The sequence below is a fragment of the Amblyraja radiata genome, chromosome 6, assembly GCF_010909765.2.
Source record: "Amblyraja radiata isolate CabotCenter1 chromosome 6, sAmbRad1.1.pri, whole genome shotgun sequence".
NCBI lineage: Eukaryota > Metazoa > Chordata > Chondrichthyes > Rajiformes > Rajidae > Amblyraja > Amblyraja radiata.
This window is the reverse complement of record NC_045961.1, coordinates 51,524,177-51,545,254: the sequence shown is the minus strand read 5'-3', so window position 1 is coordinate 51,545,254 and position 21,078 is coordinate 51,524,177. Positions and strand designations below refer to the sequence as shown.

Sequence of the window (21,078 nt, the reverse complement as noted above, 5' to 3'; positions counted from 1 at the left end):
ATGCACTCTGGCTTTTGGAGGGCTAAACACGTGGCAAGTGATCATGGGTGCATTAGAACAGTTAAGTGCTAGAGCTCATGAAAACAATAAGCAGGGTAAAAGCGCAGGAGTGATGTTTTGTGGGTGGAACATGGTTGCCAGTGAGATGGCATAAATACATGACTGGGTGATGAGAAACCCATCTCTAGTCCAAAGCTGTTGCCAAAGTTTCAAAGGGAGGGGAATGAAGGATGTGGCCAGGGAATTGAATTTTGTGATGGGACCACAAGTCAAATAGTTTCAGTCTCGGGGAGGTGGCGAGGAGGTATAGTGTTGGTACCATCAAGATAGTAAAACTGAAGTGATATGTACGATGATGAAACAGAGGGACAGTACTTGTTAAGAAACCGAAAGGGGACCAAAGACAGATCGTTGGGGAAGATCAGGCATCACAGTGAAGGAAGGGGAAGAATAACCACTGGATGTCTTTCTGGAGTTACGACTGAACGGATGAGAATGGAATCAGGCAAGCCTGGTCCCACCGTCACTACTGTCGTGACAATTGCTTCAAAAGCTGCAGACTATTGAGAAAGATATACTTACATTGCACTGGTTGAAACCAGTTAAAAATCAAAAAGTTACTGCATTCTTGCAATGCAGGTTCAATTGAAAATAAGCTGAATTACTTCCTTTTGTGTTTTCATTTCTATGCCCTTTTCACATAACAGTGTAATGTATATTTAATTATTACGACAAAATATAACCCAAAATACAATACATCCTGTCACTGAATATTATATTTCCTATGGTTTTGTCTCCACAAATATAAATGGAACCTTTTGTTGCAGTTTATGTGGAGCGATGTCTTTGGCATCAAGAAGTGTCCTTGTCAAGTTGATGCCAAACCTTGTTGCAATGCTATAAGCCAGTGTAATTTACTGAAACAGATAGCAGCGGATCTTTTGGTGCCAGGCTTTTAGGAGTTTTAAGATGCAATCTGAACCCTAATTACTATAATTTCTAATATAAATACTACAAATGTTTCACAGGGATATTTTCCCTCTTCATCAGATTGCATTTTTGCTTCAGTCTAATATATTTAAAGATTTTAATTTCCCATTTTAATCAAACAGATAATGTTGAGATCATTTTCTTTTAATTATGTTTTAGCATTACTATTTACTCTGAGTGACCTTCATCTTTTCGTCATTTAACATGGCAATTCGCCAGGATAATATGAGATTATGCTGTATCCTGCCTTTCCAACTCTGTTGGAAAATGTGCACTCCAGTCCAATGTTTCTCTCAAATATTTCATGTTGTTCCATGACTGTTTAATGAATAAAAATGTACTCCTACAAGAGTTGGTCTTGGCATCATGGTTGGTACAGACATCGTGGGGCATAAGGTGGTACTGCTCTACTTTCTACTATTTTGTTTGTTGACTGATACAGCTGGAAGCTTTTAACTTCTGCACTGGATATAATACTTTATATTTGGCCATTTAATATGTTAGATACATTGTAAATAGAGTAAAATTGTAGCAAGTAAAAAGTTGTGTTAGATCTTTGTAAGTAACGCAGGCGTGTAATTAATTTGATTTTTACTATTTATTTTTTCAATTGATCTTATAAAATATTAAATCTGACACTTACCAAATGAAAAGCTTTGCTATCCGGCTTTACTTTATGTTTCTCCATATACTTTATAAGGCTGCAGTTTGTATAACTAGAAACAAAACAAAACAATTACCACTGTGAAATGCTCTGATTTTGACATCTCTTTTTCTAAGGAAGGATAGTAGTGGATACAAATACAAGCAAAAACAATGCTAGGTATTCAATGATTCCCCCAGTTTCATCTGAGACAATCTACCCGTGTCGTTTAGTTTATTGTCATATGTACAAAGTGAAAAGCTTTTTGTTGCATGCTGTCTAGTCAGCGGAAAGAATATACATGATTACAATCAAACCATCCACGGTGTAAGGATCTGCTGTTGGATTAGAGATTTAAAAAAGTGCAGAGATTGTAATGAATGATTGCAGGTCCACTTCTGGGACCAGCACGCAGAGAGCTACCTGGCTTGGGCACCATCTTATCTAGTGAGTGTAGGGCAAATAACACATACTCAAAGTAACGATCAAACAGGTTTATTGACATACAATAAAGTTACACAGCATGTTGGCATCACTGTGTCTGGATCACGACTGGCAGCTTGGTGCCGGGATCCGTTAATATGAATAGTGCCAGTATGATGAAAACCCGGACCGGATTATAGATAATAGTGGTGTGTAGCATTTGTGTTTTAGTATTAGTCAACATGTAAGTAGAGCAGATCTACATCTTTCCTCTTAAGAAAATAACCTAACTGCGAATATATATGTAAGTACGACTAATCAATTTTAACTAGCGCGTGTAAAAATAGACAGTTGCTTCAGTGCTGGAGCAGGTTAAACATAGTCACTGTATCTAAGGGTAGGATTACAAATAGGACCCGCACGCGTTCGGTATAAGCTCGCATCTCCATCCTTCACCAGCGAAAACTGAGCGACTGGGGGCTGTTGGAACACCGGAGATCCGTGAGACAGGTGGGGTGAAGCTGGAGACCAGGGCACCGAACGTGGTGGCGAGAAGGCAGGATACATGATGGACACGGACTCCGTGGACGGACGTCGGGCTGGGGAAGAAAGTGTAGCAGTCATTCGGTTAAACAGTCCTGGAACATCGGGATAAGGGATCGTGGGTTATGGTTCCTTCACTGGTAGAAGGTGCTGACGGTTTTCGCAGGTAGGTCCCTCCATTCGAATCGACCATGTACAAACGTGGTTCCGGTGCAGGGCTGCGGATTAAACCAAGGCGACAGTGGCCCTTGTCAGACTGGAGTCGAACAACTTGGCCACTCACCAGAGGCTTGAGAGACCTGCTAGTTTTGTCGTAAGATTGTTTCTGGATCTCGCGCTTGTGCTGAAGCTGTGCTTGAATTACCGATGGCTTGCAAACCTGTGGCTGCAGTAGTTGCTTGGGAACGGGCAGCGGGGTACGGGTCTGCCTTGACATGAGACGTTGGGCAGGAGACCCTAGCACTGCGTCATGGGCAATGTTTCTTATCTTGAGCAAGTCCATATAAACATCAGATTTTGCCAAATGTGACCTTTCCATCACCTGTTTGGCGCTCCGGCCGTCCGCTCGGCCAGCCCGTTCGATTGAGGGAACTCGGAACTGCTCGTAATGTGATGAAAGTCCCATCGTTGGGCAAAATTCTCTAAACACTGGCTGGTGAACTGGCTTCCGTTGTCAGACAGAAGTTTCGAGGGCGCCTCGTGAGCCGAAAAGTGGCATGTTAGCTTTTGACCCACTACCGCTGAAGTGGGGCTGGGAAGCAGGTCAATCTCAAACCAGCCCGAGAACGAGTCAACAAGATCCAGATATTGCTTACCACGCCATTCAAATATGTCAGTTGCCACTGTGGACCATGGCAAGGCAGGAACTGGGTGGGAGAGAAGCGGCTGCTTGAACTGATGGGGCATCAGGCTGTTGCAGATCGCGCAGGCTTCCACCTTCTCCCGTATGAACTCGGTCACACCGGGCTAGAAAAAGATTGCTCTTAGCTTGAAGAATGGTTGCCTCGATACCGGGATGGCCCCCGTGGACAGAGTCGAAGTATTTGTCCCGTAGGGCAGTTGGAATGACCGTCTTGTTTCCCTTGACAATCACACCGTCCTGGAGCACAAGCTTATTGCGGACCAGGAAGTAAGGGCGAATAGCAACTGGTACCCTGTGTTGCTTATCCGGCCAGCCATGCCGGATGCTCGAGGTCAGGGACTGTAGGGTGTCATTGACTGCTGTCTGCACAGTCAAGGTGTCCAAGCATTCAGTGGGAAGGTAGAACACCATCATCACAATGTAGGTGTTGTTGTCCGACGGTTGTTGCTCGCAGGTTTAATATTGTACCTTTAAAGCTGCATTATTATCCGCTGCAGTCGGGCAGGAGTGGCATGGATTGGCTTGTTCAAGATGCTGATCAGTGGCTGGTGGTCTGTTTAAACATTAGTCTTTCCAAAAATAAAGCCTTTGAATTTCTCACAGGCGAATACCTGTAGGCCTGTAGTTCCTTCTCAATTTGAGCATAGCGTTGTTCAGTCTCGGACATTGTGCAAGAGGCATATACAACAGGTCTGCTGTCACCCTCACTGGTACTCTGAAGACAGGCAGCACCCAATCCATACTGGGAGGCATCCCAGGTTAGTGTTACAGGCAACTTCACGTTGAAGTAAACCAGTCGGGGCACAGTACAGCTGCTGTTTTAGGATGTCAAACGCCCTCTGGTATTGTGTATATCAGGACCAGGTTGCGTCTTTGTGTGTTAGCTGCCGCAGTGGGGCTGACAGTTTACTGAAGTTCGGAATGAACTTACCCAGGTAGTTCACCATGCCCAGGAATCTCTGTAGACTGGTTACGTCTGTGGGAGTCGGCAGTCCGTTGATGGCAATGGTCTTGGAAGGATCTGGTTTGAGCCCATCACTAGTGAAAATGTCCCACGTACTTCACTTCCTTGACATAAAGTCTGCACATTAGGGTGTTGAGCTTGAGATTGATGTCCTTTGCATGATCCAGTACTTTCTTTAAATTGACATAATGCTCTGACATATCACGGCCAGCAACGAGGATATCTCGACAATAATGGCACATGGGTAACCTGCAAACAGCTGTTCCATCGTGCGCTGGAAAACTTCACTAGCGGAGTTGATGCCAAAGGGCATTTGCAGAAACTTGTATCGGCCGAAAGGTGTGCCAAAAGTGGTTAGTTCAGACGATTTGTGGTCTAACAGGATTTGCCAGAATGTTTTTTGCATCTAAAACGGAGAACACAGTCGCTTTGCCCAGGTGTGCTGCTACCTCTTCTACAGTGCGCATTGCATAATGCGGGCACTTGATTACAGTATTCAAATCTCTGGGGTTAATACAAATTCGTATTTTATCTTTGTTTTTCTTGGTAGCCACCACCATGGTTGAGACCCAGTCCGACGGGTCAGTAACTGCAGCGTTGACGCCCAGGATTCCATTCTTTGAAGTTCGTTCTGTATGCGGTCGCGCATGGCACGGGGAATTCTATGAGGGGCTCGAACAATGGGCAGTACGTTGGGGTCAGTTACAATAGAATACTTGTGAGGTAGTTTGCCGATTTTGTTGTCAAAAGGTTTCTTGTACTGAGATAGAAACTGTTCGGTAATATCTTGGGCAGGGAAAATATATGCACCTCTTCTCCAAAGCTTACCAATCCCAAGTCCTGGCAGGCATCGTTGTCACTTTTCCTGGGACTATGAAGAAGTTCAGCTTGTGCACGCGTGTCGCTAGATGACACTGCAGGTCAACCCTTCCAACTGGGTGAACCTTTCCCGCTCCGATGGGAACTAACGAAGCTTTGGTGTTTACAATAGCTTCTGCATTTCTGACCCTTGCGAACTCGGATAAGGACATGACATTACAACGAGCTCCAGGGTCAATTTTTTGATACAGCTGTAGTATTGTCGATTCAAAAAGTGACCTCGGGATCGTGAAGTTTACATGAGGTTCCATACAGAGAATGTATGTTTAGACTGGAAATGTCAGGTTCAGATGGATTCTCACAAAGAAACGGTACAGCTTGGTCTCGATCAGTTATGCTGTGGGAACCATCGTGCTGGAGCAGGTGCACTGACTGCTTGGGTTCTGTACGATCTCGGCGGGCACGAGAGCACCGAATAAAGTGATTTATTCGTTTACAGGAGTGGTAAAACTTACCTGTAGGCAGGGCATTGCTCGCGGAGAGCGGAGTGTGAACCACCACAATTATTACATTTATCGAGGAACCTGCCAGGCTGCTGCACTTCTGGTGGCAGGCGATGAGCACAGTAGAACAGGTTGGCAGCATTCACATGGTACGAGGAATGTGGACACGGCCCTGCGAGGCAGGTATGAGAGTCAATAACTTCAGCAATGCGGCAGACATTCTATGCCCCGATGAGAGTTAGATCAGCATCCCGTAGTAGTTTGTTTTTCACTTTATTATTCAAAATGCCACTCACCAATCAGTTGCGGACAAGTTCATCGCACAGATCCCCGAAAGCAAAACCTAAAGATTTAGGATGGTAGAGTGGTACAGCAGTAAAGTTGCTGCATTGCAGTGCCAGAGACCCGGTATGATCCGGATCTCCCGTGCGGTGCAAGATTGTAAGTTCTCCCTGTGACTTCTGTAAAATTATAAATTGTCCCTAGTGTGTACGATAGTGTTAGTGTTTGGGGTGATCGCTGGTCAGCGTGAGCTCAGTGGGTTGATGGGCCTTTTTCCGCACTGTAAGTCTAAAGTCACAGAAAATTGTCAGTAAATGTTTATGGAAAAAACAAAGGCTTTCTTTATTAATTCATTGATATGTTCATTTGGACAACCTGTGCAAGGAACTCACCACCTTAAATCAATCTGGCAATCTCAAATAATTGAATACATGCTATGTGAGTGTCCATGTTCACCATTTCTCAGTCGTATGCTGATGTGTGGAGAAGCGGTATCTTATGGCTGCAGCCGTTACAAAAAAATCAATAAAAAGATACAAATTTGTCTTCTTCTATGAAACCAATTCAGATGATAGAAAAGTCAACCTTTTAGTTTTGATTAGAGATATAGCAGGAAACTCGTTCTTCGGCCCACTGAGTCTACGCTGGCCAGTGATCCCCACACACTAGCACTATCCTACACACTAGCGACAATTTATAACTTTTACCGAAACCAATTACTCTACAAATTTGTATGTCTTTGGCGTGTGGGAGGAAACCGGACACCCGAAGATAACTGACGCATTCAGGAAGAACATACAAACCCCATTCAGACAGCACCCGTAGTCAGGATCAAACCTAGGTCTCTGGGGCTGTAAGGTAGCAACTCTACCGCTGCGCCACTGTGCCGCCTCTCTTCCCTGGGTTGAGAGCATATGTGGCCAGAAGTTGCTTGCTAGTCACAGAATCTGCTGGGTTTGCTTTCTATCGAAATTTATGGAAGAAAAAATATGGTGGGTTCTTTGAGAAATGGAGAAAGATTTCCAGGCAGAATTTGGTTTCTACATCTCAGCTGGCAAAATAAACACCAAAAACTACCCAGATATTCTGCATAAGAGAACTTTTTTTTAGGCTCTTTAGTCTTTCTACACAATATAATACATTGTTACTAATCCCATCCAACACAAAGTTGCTCCAAAAGACACAATGGTTCCGAATGGCACAAAATCTCATTATGAAAGGCAACTTCAAACATCACGAAAGGCAATTTCAAAACAGCACTCGATTTTGCAGAATGCTCTTTTATTTTGTGACCAAATTGTAGGAAGCAAATTAAGACAAAACTCACGTATTTCTTCTGAAATCTTTCATCAATGTTGAATGTTCTGGCATCTTTTTAATATCTTCCCAATCTTTATCTGGAAAATATATTCGACAAAGTTAAAGTTTTACCTGCATGGTTTTTAAATCTCACAAACTTCTACAGATGCAACATAGAAAACATACTGTCGGGTTGCTTCACAGCTTGGCTTGGGAACAGCTCTGTCCAAGACCCCAAAAAATCACAGTTGTTTGTAAATGTAGCCCAGTCCATCACACAAACCAGACTCCCCACCATTGACTCCATCTACACTTCACGTTGCCTCGGAAAAGCAGCCAATATAAGCAAAGACGTCCCACCCCGATCATTCCTTCTTCTCCCTGCTCCCATCTGGCAGAAGGGACAGAAGCTTGAAAGCACACACCACCAGTCTCAAGAACAGCTTCTTCCCCTGTTATCAGGCTTCTGAACGGTCCTTCCATAAGCTAGGGTACTGTCCAATTCACCTCTACCCAATTGCGAACATGGGACTTTGTCTAAGGAACTGATGCACTACAATGCTGAGAATTATATTCTGCTTGTATCTTCCCCTTTGTTCTATCTATTGTACTCGAGTTTAACTTGACTGTATCTATGTATATTTGTTTGGATAGCATGCAAAAGAAAGCTTTTCACCGTACCTTGGTACATGTGACAAAAATAAACCTAAACCTAAATGAGTAAAATGAATTACTCTACTCGATTGTGTTCAAAGTACTAAGCTAAATGATGCTTGTGTTTGCATAATCAATGTTAGGATGGGAAATGAAATATTTTAATACCAAATACTAAAATGAAGAACTGACATACAGTATGGAATACAAAAGCTTTCTCTACCTTCCTTATCACCAGACAACTTGGAACTAGACTTAAGGGCCTGTCCCACTTAGGAGACCTAAACAGCAACCTCTGGTGACCTTGCCCGCCACCGAAAAAAATCAAGGTCGAGGTGACCTGCAACCTCCTACCACCACCCACGCATATGTTGAAAACCTTCCTCGACTATGAAGAAAACCGGCTTCGACTAGACCTGCGACTAAAAAATGATCGATTTTTAAAATGGCAATCTATTTTTAGTCGAGGCCGGTTTTAATCATGATGAAAAAATAGCAGCAACCTAGATGAAGCCTCGACCACGCGGAAACCACTTTCAACCATTAAGGAGAGTGACCAAAACCTCCTGTGACCTCATGGAAACCTTGGGTGGCGGCAAGGTCACCAAAGGTTGCTGTTTAGGTCTCCTAAGTGGGACAGGCCCTTAAGGATTCACACACTCAATCCACAAAGAAAACAGTGGGACGACTCAAAACCGTTTGAAGAAGGGTCTTGACCCGAAATGTCACCCATTCCTCTCCAGAGATGCTGCCTGTCCCGCTGAGTTACTCCAGAAGAATAAATTTAGTTTACATTTGCTGCTTCTGTGTGTTCAAAGTAACAAATGGGAATATCAAATTCCTCACTATTCGATGAAGCAAATATACTTCTTTTAATTCAAAAGGATTCTGAGCATTAATGTCAATAATGCATCAAATAAGAATTTCTGGACTATTTTAGTGGCTTGTTTCTGTTTTTGAAACCGTTAAGTAAAGGGCACTTAAGTTTTGTGGCTTGTGCAAGAGGGCTGGGAGGTCAGTATGCCCCCCAAATGACGCAGAACTGTATCGGATACCACAACCGGGAGCCATTTATCAATGCCATGTGAAGTATTTTGGCTACAGTAATGAATTGGCAAAGGTTAAATTATAACGGTTAAATTATAAAATTATATCCGCCAATGGTTATTGTGCTAACTAAATACAATTGCTGAAGATAGACACAAAGTGGTGGTGTAACTCAGTGGGTCAGGCAGCATTTCTAGAGAAAAATAGGTGAAGTTTTGGGTTGAGACCCTTCTTCAGACTAAGAGGCAGGGACAACAGCTAACTTGTTTATGTAGTAACCTGTCACATTAGCTGAATTTAGTACTCCACTACAGGTGCACAACCTTTTATCCGAAAGCCTTGGGACCAGACACTTCTCGGATTTCGGAATTTTTCGGATTTCCGAATGGAAGATTTTTAGCGTAGATTAGGTAGGTAGCGCGGGCGGCTTGAAAAGTCTGGAGCGGCTGCCTCCTCCCCGGAGACCGGGGAATCATTGTAAATCATTGCTTAAATGTTAGTCAGTTAGTTTGGAGGGATTTTATGTGGTGGGGGGGGGATGAAGGGGGAAACTTTTAATTCTTAGTCCCCTACCTGGTCGGAGAGGCGGGGAGCGGGCAATGCCTTACCGGGTCGCCGTGCAGTAAGCTCCGGAGCGCTGTGGCCGCCGACTCCCAACATCGCGGAGCTGGGGGCTGCGGGCGTCCGGCCGCGGGCAGCGCCGGTTGGAGCTCCGATCCCGGCAACTCTACCCCTGGCTGCGCGGCGCTCCAAATCCAGCGCCGCCCGCGGCCAGACGCCCGCAGCCCCAGCTCCGCGATGTTGGGAGTCGGCGGCGTCGCAGCGCTGGGATACCAGCGGGGAGCGGGCAATGCCTTACCGGGTCGCCGTGCGGTAAGCACCGGAGCGCTGTGGCCGCCGCCACACAACATCGCGGAGCTGGGGCAGCGGGCGTCCGGCCGCGGGCCGCGCTGGATTTGGAGCGCCGCACAGCCAGGGGTAGAGTTGCCGGGGTCGGAGCTACAACCGGCGCCGCCCGCAGCCACAGCTCCGCGATGTTGGGAGTCAGCGGCCACAGCGCTCCGGAGCTTACTGCATGGCGACCCGGTAAGGCATTGCCTGCTCCCCGCCTCTCCGACCAGGTAGGGGACTAAGAATTAAAGTTTCCCCCTTCACCCCCCCCCCCCCCCTCCACATAAAAGCCCTCCAAACTAACTGACTAACATTTAAGCAATGATTTACAGATGTTTAAGTGTCTCCCCGGTCTCCGGGGAGGAGGCAGCCGCTACAGTAGTACAGACCTGGGTTGACCGTGGGTCGTTTCGGGTCAAGTTTGGCGCCAAACGCGAGCTTTGGTGTGCAGACGACATCCTGGAAAAAATGTCCGGTTTTCGGAGCTTTTCGGTTTCCGGAACTCCGGATAAAAGGTTGTGCACCTGTACTACAATTTAGTGTCTAACGGGAAATTACTGGAATATCTTTCAGAGAAAACATTCCTTTAATATTTAAATCTGGTTTTTCCAAATGGTAGAAAATCTTTCAATTTACAAACTAATTTCTGTTATACAATAATCCCATGTTATAACGTATCATGGGGGATGGGGTGGTGTCGGTTATTGCAGATTGTTCATTATAACCAAGTAAGGGATTATCATTGCACAAGTAGTAGATGCTGGTTAATACACAAAAGGGCATAATGTACTGGGGAAGCTCAGCAGGTCACGCAGCATCTCTGCAGAGCACAAATAGGTAACATTTCAGGTCGAGACCCTTCCTCACTCTCAGTCTGGAATCCGGTGTGAAATCCAGGTGAGTTGATGACCCCGGCCTGTGGGCTGCTGGTGCACATGTGAGGGTCGGCGGCAGCGACAGGCTCTGCCTGGAAGCATCTGAGGAAGCTGAGTGGGCTGGCAGTGGTGGCAGTAGGTCTAGCCTGGAAATGGCTGGGGAAGTTGTGCTTGCGTAGGTAGCCTAGCCTGGCAGTGAAGGTCGGCAGCCCGGCCTGGAAGGCGGTGCGAGCCGGGTATGGGGTCGGCAGCACAGCCTGGTGGAAGTACGGTAGGCCGTCTGCTTTAGCCAAAATCAGTTATAAAGAGGTCCAAAAAACAGGCTTACAAAGTCCTATAAAGCTGTGTCATGACTTCCTGTCGCTTATTCAGATTCAGATTCAATTTTAATTGTCATTGTCAGTGTACAGTACAGAGACAACGAAATGCATTTAGCATCTCCCTGGAAGAGCGACATGATGCCCCGCCCTATGAAAGCAAGCATACATATGTCTGTACAAAATAATCTTCAATTAACACAAGATCAATTTAGTGAAGATTCCAAACTTACCTGCTGGAAATCCCATTACATTGAATATTCTATCCAATTGGTCATGATGATAAGGATTACTAGTCTTAATATCCTCTTGACGACAATGGAAAATAGGCTCAGATGTTAATAGCTCAGCAAATATACAACCTATAGCCCAAATGTCTATTAAAATAAAAGCGGAGACAAGTAAGTTAAATGGACAAAACAAAGTTTACCAAGTTAGATATTTTTCAGTTTCTAATGCCTATTAGATTACACAACTTTCTCCTTTGTGAATGTTACGTATCCTGTTACGAATGTTACGACACCATCCTGATCTATTTAGTGCAATTTACGTCATAGCCATCCAAGAATTTCACAAGGTATATGCACAAAGTGAATGCTTGCAGTCTTTTTCCAAGTGTATCGGATTCTACAACAAGAGAGCCTAGACTTCAGATGAGAGGGAAGAGATTTAAAAAGGTCTTCAGGGGCAAACTTGTCCACTCAGAGGGTAGTCCATATTAGGAAAGGACTGCCAGAGGACACTACAAAAGTGCATACAATTATGGTTTCTAAAAAGATATGCAAATAGGAAAAGTTTGAAGGGATATTGGCTAAATGCAGGAAAATGTGACCAGCCCAGAATGCCAACTTGGTGGTTATGGACAAGCTGGGCTGAAGGGCCTGATTACATGATATATGACTATGTGAAAACATTTTCATTCTTTTCTGTGTGACAATTTTGCTTTGGCTATTTATAAATTTAAACTTAAGGATTGTTAAGTTATTAACCAAATCATGTAGAATTCAATAAAGCATCTAATTATTATAACAAGTTATAATAAGTTGTAAAAATTCAAGTTCAAGGAAACTCTCTTAATTTAAATTTGACACATCGTAGCACATTTCAGGTATTTCTTAAAGCATTACTAAAACTTTATTATGATTTATTACAATTAAAAAGCAATAATTTTATATTTTAAGAGCCCATTATAATACATCTAAACAAAATGCTTTAAGTATTTTGTTTCTCAAGTAACCAAACAGCAAGAAATGATAGACACAAAATGGTAGTGTAACTCAGCGGGACAGGTAGCATCTCTGTAGAAAATGGAGAGATAACGTTTCGGGTTGGGACCCTTCTTCAGAATCGGTCTGAAGAAGTCCCGATCTGAAATATCACTGATGCATTTTCTCCAGAGATGCTGCCTGACCCACTGAGTTACACCACCATTGTGTGTCTATCTTTGGGATAAACCAGCATCTGCCATTCCTTTCATTACAGCAATATGTCATGTATTCATTGACCACTGAGTAAGAGTAAACCATGCCATTTGAATTAATTTAACAATATTCCACTGTTCAATTGTTTTACATTTGGTAATGTGCATACTTAAACCTTTACATTTTTCATTCCAGATTGTGATAATTCTGATTACTAAAACTGTTAACAGCAGATCGCTACTTCAGGTTTCTCTGACCAAGGCAAATGGTGTTCCAAGACCTTAATAACCCCCATTTATTCCCAATACTCACCTATGGCTTTAGTATAATGCCTTGCACCAAGTAACAACTCTGGTGCACGGTACCAAAATGTTACTACTACCGGATCCAAGTCAGCTAAAGGCTTCAGGGGCGAATTAAACAATCGAGCAAAACCCATGTCCGCTGCATGAAAGATACAAATGTTGAAAGAGTTATAGTACAGCATGCAAAGGGCAGAAAATGTAGCAGCATGTCAAAAATATGTTATTGTAAACAAGGATCTTTAGCTACACGAGCATTACTGAAGCAAGAGAGACACAGGGAACTGCATATGCTGGAATCTTGAGTAAAACCAACAGCAATCAAGAGTGTTTAATTGTCAGATGTACCGACAACAGCAGTGGTATTACAAAAACCCACGAAACCACAAAACTCCTATTTGACAGAAGAGAATCTGCAAATAAAGGCAAGAATTAAAAATGGCTAAATATATACACAAAGTGCTGGAGTACTTCGCTTGAATGCAAGAACTGGGCTTTTATAGAAGTCTACAGTTCCTTCTAAGATTGAGATTTGAGCCTTAATCCAAGACTAAAATTTTTGAAAAGGCCATCATAAACCACAATATTCCAAAAATGATGCATCATAAGTTAAACTAATCAGTTTAAAATTTTGGTTTAAAAGGATAACCATGCAAATAGTTGGGTGTTGGCATTAGAGTGAGTGTGCATACACCAGGTCATGGAAATGTTTCCAACAAGACATTTTCCATAAATGAATCTATGAAAGGTTGAAGTATTTGATTAAATCACAACGTACATATTTGATTTTTTTTCTTCAGTGGGTATTCACACACAGTGGGGATTCATCTCAGTAAAAGTAATTAACTTCAAACATACGGAAGTAACCTTCCCATTCCTTCCAGCAATCCTTCCCATTTGAATGCGACTATGAATCAGTAAGATCAGGAAATTCCACAACTTGGATGCCATCCGGGACAGGAAAGAAGGCAAATGCAATTTATTTTCCTACTGAGTCATCTACGTCTTAAGACCTGAAGTTGGCTGATCTTTGGCTTGAGATATGATACTTTACATAGGAAGTAAAATAAGACAGCAAAATCAAACTCCTGACCTTTCCAGTTTTTAAATAACCTTTGGTCTTGATTAGAGGAACGCTTTCCAAGTCAGTTTTCAATATAGTAACAAAATATAAATGGAAACAAAAAAAAAATCATAGCACACCATACCTATTTTGACTCTCCCTCGTTCTGGACCTTCACCCATAACTAAAATGTTTGCAGGTTTCTGGAAAAAAAAAAGAACAATCATTATTTTGGGTCAAAAGGTGCATTATATCTTCATTATTCCCAAAAGATCAAGAATAAATCCGTTCATGAAGTAGGCATAACAATATGGACATGCATCTCTATCAGATTTGAGTGTTTGTGTTAGCAGATAAATTTGGAAAGTGGCTTGAACTACCACCTTTCCTTCATCTCAAGAAGCAGATAGGCTTTTCCTTGGGTTTCTATTCACAATCGGTTTCAGGATGTTGCTGGAGCCAAGTAACAGACTAAACAGTGAGGCAACAATTGATAGATTGCATTATGGACAGAGCCTCAAATATTATTTCAGCCTCCACCCAATTTCAAAAACACTTTCTCTCTCCCCCGTCAAGGAACGTAGGACACGGTAAGATGTTAATCTGTTTGCTCACTTAAGCAGGGTTTCTGAAGATGGCATTCTTGGTGACTAACAATACAGGAGGCCCAGGAGCGGCATCTGGGCGGTGAGTTTAAAAACGGAGCGCGGGGCTTTGTTCCACAGAGGTCCAGGAGCAGTTGGAGCGGCTGGAGCAGCGTCCGGGTGGTGAGTTTAGAAACGGAGCGCGGGGCTTTGTTCCACAGAGGCCCAGGAGCGGTTGGAGTGGCTGGAGCAGCGTCCGGGTGGTGAGTTTAGAAACGGAGCGCGGGGCTTTGTTCCACAGAGGTCCAGGAGTGGTTGGAGCGCCCACTCTGCAACGTTCCATCACACTTCAAAATAAGTGGGCTTGAGGAAGTCGCTGATTGATAGAAGCGGACTAGAGGAAGCAGCTGATTGGGAGTCTGATCCCTGCTGATTTCTTCCAGCACTTTGTATTGTATCCTGGGTAAGGGGGGGAGTATGAGTGCCAGGGCAGTTTACTGTTCTGGATGTCAGATGTGGGAAGTCATGGAGTCTGATAGCCTTCCAGACGTCCACATCTGCGCCAGGTGCGTCGAGATGGGGCTCTTAAGGGACCGTATTAGGAACCTGGAGCAGCAGCTCGATGACCTCTGTCTGGTCAGGGAGAGTGAGGAGGTCATAGAGAGGAGTTATAGAGAGGTGGTCACTCCAAGACCACGGGAGGCAGACAAGTGGGTCACTGTTAGGAGGGGCAAGGGGCAGAGGCAGGGACTAGAGAGTACCCCGGTGGCTGTACACCTTGGCAATAAGTACTCCTGTTTGAGTACTGTAGGGAGGGACAGCCTACCTGGGGGTAGCGACAGTGGCCGGGCCTCCGGCACAGATACCCGGTTGCTCAGAAGGGTAGGGAAAAGAAGAGGAGGGCAATAGTAATAGGGGACTTTATAGTTAGGGGGTCAGATAGGCGATTCTGTGGATGCAGTCAGGAGACCCGGATGGTAGTTTGCCTCCCAGGGTCTGGGATGTGTCTGAACGTGTCCAAGATATCCTGAAATGGGAGGGAGAGGAGCCTGAGGTCGTGGTACATATAGGTACCAATGACATAGGTAGAAAAAGAAAAGTGGTCCTGAAAGGAGAATTTAGGGAGTTAGGATGAGAGTTAAGGACCGCAAAAGTAACAATCTCAGGATTACTGCCTGTCCCACACGACAGTGAGAGTAGGAATGGAGTGAGGTGGAGGATAAATGCGTGGCTGAAGGACTGGTGCACAGGGCAGGGATTCAAGTTACTGGATCATTGGGACCTCTTTTGGGGAAGGTGTGACCTGTACAAAAAGGACGGGTTGCACTTGAACCCGAGGGGGACCAATATCCTGGCGGGGAGATTTGCAAAGGCTACTGGGGAGACTTTAAACTAGAACGATTGGGAGGGGGGGGGGGGGGGGGGCCGGGAATCAAATAGAGAAAGCTAGTAGACAGTGTGTGAGGCAGGAGGCAGAGAAAGGAAACACTCAGATCCAACATGTAGGGGAGAAAGAAAAAAAAGATAATAAACAGAGAATAAGAGGTTGTGGGTTTCTTAAATGTGTATATTTTAATGCTAGGAGCATTGTAAGAAAGGTGGATGAGCTTAGAGTCTGGATTGACACCTGGAAGTATGATGCTGTGGCGATTAGTGAAACATGGTTGCAGGATGGCTGTGATTGGAAACTAAATATTCCAGGATTTCGTTGCTTCAGGTGTGATAGAATTGGAGGGGCAACACGTGGAGGTGTTGCATTGCTTGTCAGGGAAGATACCACAGCAGTGCTTTGGCAGGATAGATTAGAGGGCTCGTCTAGGGAGGTTCTATGGGTGGAACTGAGAAATGGGTGTAGCAACACTTATAGGGGTGTATTATAGACCGCCTAATGGGGAGCGAGAATTGGAAGCGCAAATATGTAAGGAGAGTAGTAAGCACAAGGTAGTGATTGTGGGAGATTTCAATTTTCCACACATAGACTGGGAAACACAGTAAAATGTGTGCAGGATAGTTTTTTGCAGCAATACTTAGAGGTACCTACTAGAGAAGGGGCAGTGCTGGACATCCTGTTCGGAAATGAGACAGGTCAGGTGGCGGAGGTATGTGTTGGTGAGCACTTCGGGTCCAGTGATCACAATACCATTAGTTTCAATATAATTATGGAGAAGGTCAGAACTGGACCAAGGGTTGAGATTTTTGATTGGAGAAAGGCTAACTTTGAGGAGATGCGAAAGGATTTAAAGGAATGAATTGGGACATTTTGTTTTATGGGAAGGATGTAGAAGACATTTAAAGGTGGCATTTTAAGAGTACAGAATCTTTATGTCCCTGTTCGGTTGAAAGGAAAGAGTAATAATTGGAAAGCGCCATGGTTTTCAAGGGAAATTGTCACTTGGTTCGGAAAAAGAGAGATCTACAATAATTATAGGCAGCATGGAGTTAATGAGGTGCTTGAGGAGTATAAAGAATGTAAAAAGAATCTTAAGAAAGAAATTAGAAAAGCTAAAAGAAGATATGAGGTTGCTTTGGCAAGTAAGGTGAAAGTAAATCCAAAGGGTTTCTACAGCTATATTAATAGCAAAAGGATAATGAGGGATAAAATTGGTCCATTAGAGTGTCAGAGTGGACAGCTATCTGCAGAGCCAAAAGAGACGGGGGAGATATTGAACAATTTCTTTTCTTCGGTATTCACCAAGGAGAAGGATATTGAATTATGTGAGGTAAGGCAAACAAGTAGAGTAGCTATGGAAACTATGAGGATCAAAGAAGAGGAAGTACTGACACTTTTGAAAAATATAAAAGTGGATAACTCTCCAGGTCCTGACAGGATATTCTCTAAGACATTGAGGGAAGTTGGTGTAGAAATAGCAGGTGCTATGACAGAAATATCATTAGAAACGGGAATAGTGCCGGAGGATTGGCGTACTGCGCATGTTGTTCCATTGTTTAAAAAGGGTTCTAAGAGTAAACCTAGCAATTATAGATCTGCTAGTTTGACATCACTGGTGGGCAAATGAATGGAAAGGATACTTAGAAATAATATATATAATCATCTGGATAAACAGGGTCTGATTAGGAACAGTCAACATGGGTTTGTGCCTGGAAGGTCATGTTTGACTAACCTTCTTGAATTTTTTGAAGAGGTTACTAGGGAAATTGATGAGGGTAAAGCGGTGGATGCTGTCTATATGGACTTCAGTAAGGCCTTTGACAAGGTTCCACATGGAAGGTTGGTTAAGAAGGTTCAATTGTTGGGTATTAATAGTGGCGTAGCAAGATGGATTAAACAGTGGCTGAATGGGAGATACCAGAGAGTAATGGCGAATAACTGTTTGTCAGGTTGGAGGCCGGTGACTAGTGGGATGCCTCAGGGATCTGTGTTGGGTCCACTGTTGTTTGTCATATACATCAATGATCTGGATGATGGTGTGGTAAATTGGATTAGTAAGTATGCAGATGATACTAAGATAGGTGGTGTTGTGGATAATGAAGTAGATTTTCAAAGGCTACAGAGAGATTTAGGCCATTTGGAAGAGTGGGCTGAAAGATGGCAGATGGAGTTTAATGCTGATAAGTGTGAGGTCCTACATCTTGGCAGGACAAATCAAAATAGGACGTACATGGTAAATGGTAGCGAATAGAGGAATGCAATTGAACAGAGGGATCTAGGAATAACTGTGCATAGTTCCCTGAAGGTGGAATCTCATGTAGATAGGGTGGTAAAGAAAGCTTTTGGTGTGCTGGCCTTTATAAATCAGAGCATTGAGTATAGAAGTTGGGATGTAATGTTAAAATTGTCCAAGGCATTGGTGAGGCCAATTCTGGAGTATGGTGTACAATTTTGGTCGCCAAATTATAGGAAAGATGTCAACAAAATAGAGAGAGTACAGATGTGATTTACTAGAATGTTGCCTGGGTTTCAGCACCTAAGTTACAGAGAAAGGTTGAACAAGTTAGGTCTTTATTCTTTAGAGTGCAGAAGGTTAAGGGGGGGACTTGATAAAGGTCTTTAAAATTATGAGAGTTGACGTGGATAAGCTTTTTCCATTGAGAGTAGGGAAGCTTCAAACAAGAGTAGGGAAGATTCAAACAAGAGGACATGATTTGAGAATTAAGGGACAAAAGTTTAGGGGTAACACGAGGGGGAACCTCTTTACTCAGAGAGTGGTAGCTGTGTGGAATGAGCTTCCAGTGGAAGTGGTGGAGGCAGGTTCGATTTTATAATTTAAAAATAAATTGGATAGGTATATGGACGGGAAAGGAATGGAGGGTTATGGTCTGAGTGCAGGTAGATGGGACTAGCTGAGAGTAAGTGTTCGGCACGGACTAGAAGGGCCGAGATGGCCTGTTTCCGTGCTGTAATTGTTATATGGTTATATGGTGTTCAATAAACAATGCATGCCAAAAAAATTCAGCTCATGCTCAGAAGCGAGAAAAGCTTACGTGTCACCCAGGTGTTCCCAAATAAAAGTAATCAGTACCAAGTGCATGCTGCCATTTAGGCTCCATTCTTAACCTTCCACATCAAATGCTTTTAGCATGATCTTCTACTCTTCAGGATTTTTCAGGATCCCCTTAAATGTATAGGTGGCACAGTGGTGCAGCAGTAGAGTTGCTGCCTTACAGCCCCAGAGTGGTGCTCGATCCTGACTACGGGTGCTGTCTGTACAGAGTTGGTAGGTTCTCAGTGTGCTCCGGTTTCCTCCCACACTCCAAAGACGTACAGGTTTGTAGGTTAATTGGCTTTGTTAAAATTGTAAATTGTCCTTAGTGTGTGGGATAGTGCTAGCATAAGGGGTGGTTGCTGGTTGGTGTGGACTCAGTGGGCCGAAGGACGCGTTTCCACGCTGCATCTCTAAAGTCTAAAGCAATCAAAACAACCCGAATTATTTACAGGCAGTTCTGTATAACACGACTGTTGCATTCCCAAGAGACCTCATGTTAAAAAGAATTGTACTATAACACAACTGTGTCCATGAACGTTCTGATCATTCAGTTCCTCTGCCATTTGATGAGATTGTGTCTGATCAAACTGTAAATGCAATTCTGTATACCTATCTACAGTGCCCTCCATAATGTTTGGGACAAAGACCCATTATTTATTTATTTGCCTCTGCACTCCACAATTTGAGATTTGTAATAGAAAAAATCATTTGTGGTTAAAGTGTACATTGTCAGATTGTAATAAAGGCCATTTTTATACATTTTGGTCCCACCATGTAGAAATTACAGCAGTGTTTATACATAGTCCCCCCCATTTCAGGGCACCATCATGTTTGGGACACAGCAATGTCATGTAATTGAAAGCAGTCATGTTTTGTAATTTTTGCATATTCCTTGCATGCAATGACTGCTTGAAGTCTGCGATTCATGGACAAACATGCTTTCATTTACATGACATTGCTGTGTCCCAAACATTATGGTGCCATGAAATTGGGGGGGGGGGGGGGGGGGGCTATGTATAAACACTGCTGTAATTTCTGCATGGTGAAACCAAATTGTTAAGTAGGCATTTCCATTAAAAATAATCTGAGTGTTTATTATAAAGTAGAATACAAATATACACAAATATACAGATATATCATACACAGAAGAAACGGAATAAAAATGCAGGAAAAATTAACATGAACAAAAAACTGATCAAACTAGTTTCCTGTTAAACTCTACCGTTAGATTCATTAGATTAGATGAGTCTAATCCAGATCTTAAAAGGTGAGAACAACAAGCCAAATCACCATAGCAACAACTTACTTCATTGCAAGATAGAATCAGTGACTGTATTCTTAGGGACACTTAAGCAACTGCTCTGTTTTTATTCATTCAGTTTGGAAAACATTGATATATTACTTCCATTTCACATCTCACACCAGTAATTGAAAAAATACGAAAAGCTGCAGATTAATTAGTCTGGGGTACAAATGAACCACGTTTAATTTTTCCCCCCAACAGTGACCAGGGTGGGTATTGAGTCGGGGAGGGTGGGGAAAGAGCAGGATAATGTGTAGGGAGGATCTGCAGATGCTGGTTTACACCAAATGATAGACACAAAAAGCTGGAGAAACTTAGTGGGTCAGGCAGCATCTCTGGAGAAAAGGAATGGGCATCCTTTTCGCCATGGATACTACCAGATCAGCTGAGTTACGGCAGCTTTTTGTGTCTAGGACCAGGATTATGTCAGGAATTAAATGTGCGTTGGGATGGTAGAGGAAATCAGTGGATGGTGGAGAAGAGGTGAAAGAAGCATTCAGTTGCATTTTTACAGGAGTTCAAATAAATCAAGAAGTGATTGTTCTTATTTCTCACCTCATGGCAAGTACATTATCAGTCAATGGTGCTGAAATGAACATGTTCATAAGTTATAGGAGCAGAATTAGGCCATTCGGCCCATCAAGTCTACTCTGCCATTCAATCATGGCTGATCTATCTTTCCCTTTCAACCCCATTATCCTTCCTTCTCCCCATAACCCCTGACACCCGTACTAATCAAATTGTTCAGTGCTAACTGATTCAATTTCCAACTATTTTTTCCCCCAAACATCAATATATGTGTTAGATCATGCAAATAATCCAAGGTTAATTCACTGCTCAGCTTCAAA

The 21,078-nt window shown here is 43.4% G+C and overlaps 1 protein-coding gene across 7 annotated transcripts in view; it reads right to left on the bottom strand.

Annotated features, from left to right (window-relative positions):
* The window catches only part of cdk8 (cyclin dependent kinase 8), a 91,736-nt gene that overhangs the window by 6,949 nt on the left and 63,709 nt on the right, over nucleotides 1-21,078 (bottom strand). For all 7 annotated transcript variants that reach the window (XM_033022798.1, XM_033022799.1, XM_033022802.1 and 4 more), the window contains 5 exons: nucleotides 14,044-14,101; nucleotides 12,846-12,977; nucleotides 11,346-11,489; nucleotides 7,357-7,426; nucleotides 1,634-1,706 (listed from right to left, as the gene is read on the bottom strand). In XM_033022798.1, the coding sequence (XP_032878689.1) occupies nucleotides 1,634-1,706; nucleotides 7,357-7,426; nucleotides 11,346-11,489; nucleotides 12,846-12,977; nucleotides 14,044-14,101 (477 nt within the window). The remainder of the gene's footprint in view (nucleotides 1-1,633; nucleotides 1,707-7,356; nucleotides 7,427-11,345; nucleotides 11,490-12,845; nucleotides 12,978-14,043; nucleotides 14,102-21,078) is intronic.